The sequence below is a fragment of the Gavialis gangeticus genome, unplaced genomic scaffold, assembly GCF_001723915.1.
Source record: "Gavialis gangeticus isolate Ggan-Ray unplaced genomic scaffold, GavGan_comp1, whole genome shotgun sequence".
NCBI lineage: Eukaryota > Metazoa > Chordata > Crocodylia > Gavialidae > Gavialis > Gavialis gangeticus.
In genome coordinates this window covers 98,466,192-98,472,763 of record NW_017728992.1, presented here as the reverse complement: position 1 = coordinate 98,472,763, position 6,572 = coordinate 98,466,192, and the positions used below count along the sequence as shown (strand labels likewise).

The window sequence follows — 6,572 nt, the reverse complement described above, 5'->3', positions numbered from 1 at the left end:
CTGGAGTACTGCATCCAGTTTTGGGCTCCACAATTCAAAAAGGATGTGGAGAAGCTTGAGAGAGTGCAGAGGAGAGCCACGCACATAATCAAAGATCAGGAAAACAGACTTTATGATGAGAGGCTGAGAGCCATGGGACTCTTCAGCCTGGAAAAGCACAGGCTCAGGGGCGATCTGGTAGCCACCTATAAGTTTATCAGGGGTGCTCACCAGGATCTGGGGGAACCTCTGTTCACCAAAGCGCCCCAAAGGATGACATGGTTGAACGGTCACAAACTCCCCCATGACTGTTTCAGGCTGGACATAAGGAAGAACTTCTTTACTGTCTGAGCCCCCAAGGTCTGGAATAGACTGCCACCAGAGGTGGTTCAAGCACCTACACTGAACACCTTCAAGAGACATTTGGATGTTTACCTTGCTGGGATCCTATGACCCCTGATGACTTCCTGCCCCTGGCGCAGGGGGCTGGACTCGATCTTCCAAGGTCACTTCCAGCCCTAGTATCTATGAATCTAATGCCTAATAGAAACTTTGATTTTATTTTTTTTTAGTTTTGCTTGACCACAGGGTCACATCTGTTTTATCACAGTAGAAATCTTAAGCAACTTCCGAGACGATGGTGTACTAATATTTTGGTGGGGGTTTTTTGGGGGGTTTTTTAGAAATCTTTCTCGTTTCGCCCACGTTTCAGTGCTCTTCAATTATAATTATTTTTACTCTTTGTTTTACTGTGCAAGAAAACACCTTCAGTAACAGCTCTGTCTCTACACACAATTATATGCTTCCCTCTTTATCTTACATTTCAAACAAACAGTGATGTTTAGACCTATGAGCACACCTTTGCTACAATCAGGAAGAAAAAAATAATTTAGGTATCATAACCAGGGACCTGGGTTTTCCATATCCCATGGGACAATGGAGAAAAGCATGGATTTTTCCCCTTTACCGTGGATTTTGCTGTTTTGCAATAAGCTCTCTTCAGGCTGGCAGAGTTCCAGCCTGCAAAGGGCTGGGAGTGGGCAGGAGGAGAGCAATCAGGCAGGGTCTGCTATGTGCATGTGCGCACTCACACATGCACATGGCCACCAGGCAGTCTGGAGAGCAGATTCTGCACATAAGTGGAGGGAGACGGGAATGGAGGAGGGAGTTACTGGGGCTGCTGCCCAGTCGGGTGGTGCGTGGGTCTTGGAGCTTGGGGTTGCAATGCACAGCCACAGGGCCCCGGTGTGGAGCAGGACAGGGCTGTGGGTGGCTCATCCAGGGGGCACAAGGGGGTTGGTTCCCCACCACTGAGTGCTCTCCTGAGGGGCGGGGGAGACCCGTGCCCTGCAGATCTGTGCATGGGGTAGAGGTGGGGTAGGTGTAGGCTGCCCGCTGTGAGGTCAGTCTCCCCACCCTGCTGCCCTCCCCTGGGGCCTCCGCAGTCCAGCGGGTGCGACCCGGCACTGCAGGGCAGAATGGGGCTGCACAGGAAAGCTGCTTGCTACTAAGAGCTCCGCACTGCCCTGGCAATGCATCCCCTGCATGCGCGGCAGCAGCAGAGGCAACAGTGTGGGGTTATGCCTCTTGCTGCCACCGCACAGGTAGGGGATGCATCACCAGGGCAGTGTGAAGCTGTCAGCAGCAAGCAGCTTTTCTCCGTGGCCCTGCTCTACCCTGCAGTGCCAGGTCACACCTGCTGGACTGTAAAGGTCCTGGGGGAGGGCAGCAGGGCGGGAGCCCACAGCCTGTGCCCACCCCCACCCCGTGCACAGATCTGGGGGGGCACAGGTCTCCCCTACCCCTCTGGGAGTGGGCACAGCCACAGAGATCTGAGCCCACAGCAGGCAGGCAGCAGGGTGGAAGGCGGGCTCTGCTCTGCTACAACATCCACTGCCTCTGCTCCATTGCAACAGCCACCAGCAGCGCTGGGGAGCAGAGTCCTGCTAAATTTGACTCTGTTGTATCACTGGCAATCTAGAGCAATGACACTGGATTCTGCAAAACAGAATAAAAAGAAAATAAAAGACTGAGGGGCCTAAATATAAATTACTAACTCTCTCAACATACACAGAAACCCCTGGAGACACTAGCCACAGTTCTGCAAGCCTATGGAAAACAGAATATAGAGATTTACCATATACAATTTCTAAAAATGTAACTTTTAGTTTCCATGCTAATTTAATACCATATATATACAGTGATTTTCCTAACTGCATTATGTCCAAACAGTTATATTTTTCCCTCTTTTTCCATCTCATGGCACTCTGCCTTTCTCTATACTGCCAAAAAAAAATATCCTCGCTACTCATGAATGTAAGATTCCCCTCTCCCGCTATGTGTAAGAAACTTAAAAATAACCCTTATACTCTGCCAATTCATTCACGATATAATGACCATATATTGGCACAGCTTAGTTTTTGTTCTGTGTTGTATTTAGTTTGGTGTACTGCTCATGCCTTTCTATTGGTAAAGTCCTGGAATATGCATAGCATAGGTCAGCCAGGGTACACCTAAGTTGCTTCTGTGGTGATTGTGAGAAACACACCGTACCTACCCAATTCCATTCCAGATGCCCCCACCCAGAAATGTGGCAGTGAAGCCATCAAGGAGCACCCCCACTGCTACTGTCAAGCTCCCATATCTGGCATGCTGGACAGCAGCAGCAAGCGGGCAGGCAGGGGATGCATTCAGGCTAGATCCAACATCTTGTTTCCAGATTTGGCACAGGTTTAGTGGAACAAGAGCAGGTAGGTAGGGCTATGCTCCTTGGCATCACTCTTAAGACCACAATAAAACCACTGCCACATTTACAAGACAGTGTAAATATATGTCTTGTCTGTTTATGTCAGTATAGACACACTAATACTATCTTAAGGGGAAGGCTAAATTAAAGTTACTGAATTATTCCAAATTTACTCCATTCAGTTGCTAATAAAAATTCCCAAATCATTTACATGTTGTACTGAAATAAATTCTGGAAACTTGATCTCTCTCCAGGAAAGACTGGTTTGTAGAAAGTCAGTTCAGCTTTTTCTGAATATAAGAAGAGATGCACTTTTCTCCAACAAAAGAAAACTCTTGTTACCTCCTTTAGTCTTTAAAAACAGATCAAGGACCAAAAATAGCTGGGAGAGAGTAACTGAAATTTGGCAAGAAAATAGTCTTTATGTGGCAAGAGTGGAGGCTATATTTTAAAGAAAGATTGTCCAATGCTATAAAGGAATAGTGGCTGCCTTTTTACTCCATGTCTGGCAAGTATGGGTGCACATTGTTTTCTTTCCTTTTAAATAAAAAAAAAGATGTTTTTTTTTCCTCCTAGATGTCCCATGGCCCTGAGTAGAAGCATAACAGCAATTATTGTAATTATGATAGAGTGGGAGGCATAACTTACTAACTATCCAGTCATGTGCTGCATAAGACAAATATTGGCTTGGCCCATTAAAAAAATTGTGTGCCAAAGTTTCCTGACACAAGCCAATGCACTATGTTGAACGAGGGCTCTGGAGAGGCAAGAACACCAGGGATGACTCTGGCCTACCTAGTGACCTAAGTGGGATTATATCGGTATGAATCTGGCCTTACATGAATGTGCAGAGCTTAAGATGAGAGGTCACTTTGTACAGGAGAGGGCATTCTGGTTACATGCTATTTCTCAGATGATAGATCAGGCATTTTCCCTCCCACAATCTTTCATAGACACATAATATCCCATAGCTTTGTACATGACAGCCAAGCAGGGCTCACAAAAACAAGCTTTATGAACAGTGCTTGCTAAACTACATCTTAACAACATACTACAAAAAAGTTTGGCTTCCCAAGCAACAGTAATTGCATATACAACCTTAATTTTGGTGTTTGCCTTGCTTCTCAGTGCTTTAACATGGTACTCATCAAAATAAAAACAAGCATTCAAATAGCACAAATACTTGACAAAAAAAAATCATGATATTACAGAGACTATTACAGAGGTGTAAACAGAAGTTCTGAAATAGTATTTCCATCCTCAGTTTTAACAACCCCCAGACCCAATGGTTTTGAAAGTGTTGTTGTCTGAGTGAGAAAGTTGTTTTCATCTGTCTCCTGGGTAACAAATATCACTTCATAACTCATAAAATACTTAAAACTTTTAAAATTGAGAAGTATTATTAGGTAAAGATACAGCTGAACCCTAAAACAGTCAAATCCCTTTATAAATAATTTGAACTGTTGTTTAAAAAGCATCAAGGTTTATGAGCACAGTTTAGCTTGCTGGAACTGAAACTATCAGTAAATTAAACATGCGGTCCAATTTATTTGACTGATTTGAAGCATTAAGAACTCCAGCAGTGGCAAATATAATTTATTCCTTACAAATATCTAATGTTGTAATTTTTTTGATACTGTTCCATTATTCAGAGAGTGTAGATAAAGGTAGAGAGGCAACTGCATTGAATGGGTCAACTTGTTATTCATGACATATATGCGTGTTCCCATCAAGTTCTGAAGCCCTAGAATTATTACGAGCACCAGGTTTAGACAGAGAATGTGGAAATCCAAATATGTATATTAAAGAGCAATGTGAAAAATATAGAGGCAAAATTTACTTTGGCAGTATTTATGACTTCCCTAACTCCTGCAGTACCTATTTATGACTTCCCTAACTCTTGCAGTACCAGTTGATTTGATGTCTTGGCTGAAGGATGTTTTGTATTAACACTGTAATGTAAAGATTTTATTTTACAAGGTTTGTTATTGGTTTCTATGATGTGGAGGGGGAAGGGAATCACTTCTTAGAGAAACAGAGTGGTTAGGGAGTATGAAAAAGTGTGAAGCATTGCTGGAATCAACAGCAGCATCTTATAGGAGAAGTTATACCTTCTTCCACAGTGCCATTTCTCCACTTAGTAGAGAAAAAGCAGCGGTTTCAGGGTAAAGACCCACAGACCATATCAGACCAAAACTGGTATCCATTTAAATCAATGGCCAAACTCCTGTGGGTTTCAATGGGTTCATCATTGTGTTCAGTGTAACATTCATCGAGATAAGAAATCCTAGAATCATAGAAAATGAGGGTTGCATGGGACTTCAGGAGGTCCTTTAGTCTAACCGCCTGCTCAAAAATCCTATGCTAATATTGCTTTAATTCCCCCCTCTCCCCAAGCAGGCACAGGCAGAAAATAAACACATGCCACTGATGCCAACCCAAGGAGAAACACAAGAATTCAACAGCTTAAGTAACTACCACTGGTTTCAAATGTAAAAGCTTCTCATCATTCTACTCTGTCCCTGTTGTGCCACGGGGGCTAGTTATGACCAGGTACCAAGCAACAAAACTTCTGGCCCTAGAAGTAAAAATGATGGCCATATCATCAATGTTACAGGCCCCAGACAGGGAGGGAGGCACAATGCCAGAAGTTCTTTAAAGTTGTGTTCACGGCCTGACAAAGTACATCAATAAATACATCTCACTCTCCCCTCCCTGCAGGCAGCTCCTCTGGCAAGGAAATAAAGAATCACATCACTGGCTATCCTGCGCTCTGGAAACTAAGTGTAAGGAGCATGATGTTTACTGGCCTGTTGGCATCTAGAAGCACAGAAAACGAGGGTTGGCAGGGACCTCAGGAGGGCATCTAAGTCCAATCCCCTGCTCATTGCAGCACCAGCCCCAACTAGATCATCCCACGTGGGGTCTTAAAAACCTCCAAGGATGGAGAGTCCAAAACCTCACTGGGCAACCTGTTCCAGTGCTTTACTGCCCTCCTAGTGAGAGATGTTTTCTAATACCCAACTTCAACTTCCCTTGCTGCACCTTGCAAACTAGCGCCCCAAACCAGGGTCATCCCCTTCCCCCCTCCCCCCTTCCTTTATGGTGGCCCCTCTAGAGAAGCTGAAGTCCAAGCCTGCAAACTCCCAAGCGCTTCCAAAACTTGCCGGCACGTGCCGGGGTGTTCCCAGGGCTGTGGCCCCTCGCCCCGCTCCCTCGAGGCGGTTGGGCACCGGTTGCTACCTGGGCCCTCTCGGGCACCGCTTTCCCGGAGGAGCAGAGAGGGGCGAAGAGAAAGTTTCGGCTTTCGCAGAGGCAAAAAAAATATTTTCCAGCCCGCGGCTCTCGGTGCCAAACACGTTTCACAAGCCCGTGTGAGCCTCCGCTGGCACCTAATTGCTGCCAGATGTGCAGGGGCAGCAGCAAGAACATCACAAAACGTTGGGGGGGGGGGTTAAAACGACAGAGGAAGGAGGAGAGGGAGCGGGGCAAAAGAGAGGAGAAAGAAAGGGTCGGGACACGCGTGCAGAAATGAGGGGGCTCTACTCCCCTGCGCGGCTCGTTTTCCCCCCGGCTCCGCAGGAGGTGCTGGCCCGGGAGGGAGCGCAGCCCCGGCCCGGCCCGCCCTTACCTTTCATGTTGGCAGCCGGGGGGGGCAGGCGGCGCCTGCGGGGCTAGCAGCGGCTCCGCTCCGCTCCGCTCCTTCACTGGCCTCCCATGGTGGGCCCGGGGGGCGCGGGAGCCTACTGCCTGCAGCCCCGGCCGCGCGAGGGCCCAACCCTGCGTGCGCCGCGCTCTCCTCCGCACCCTCCGGCACCCGGAGCCGCCGGCGCTCCCCCGACCCGCC

General features: G+C 47.1%; 1 protein-coding gene across 1 annotated transcript in view; it reads right to left on the bottom strand.

Moving 5' to 3' along the window:
• COLEC12 (collectin subfamily member 12) overlaps positions 1–6,566 on the bottom strand; it is a 200,883-nt gene extending 194,317 nt beyond the window's left edge. The window contains exon 1 of the mRNA XM_019525997.1: positions 6,357–6,566. Coding sequence (XP_019381542.1) covers positions 6,357–6,363 — 7 coding nt within the window. The 5' untranslated portion in view covers positions 6,364–6,566. The remainder of the gene's footprint in view (positions 1–6,356) is intronic.
• Positions 6,567–6,572: the final 6 nt, after the last annotated feature.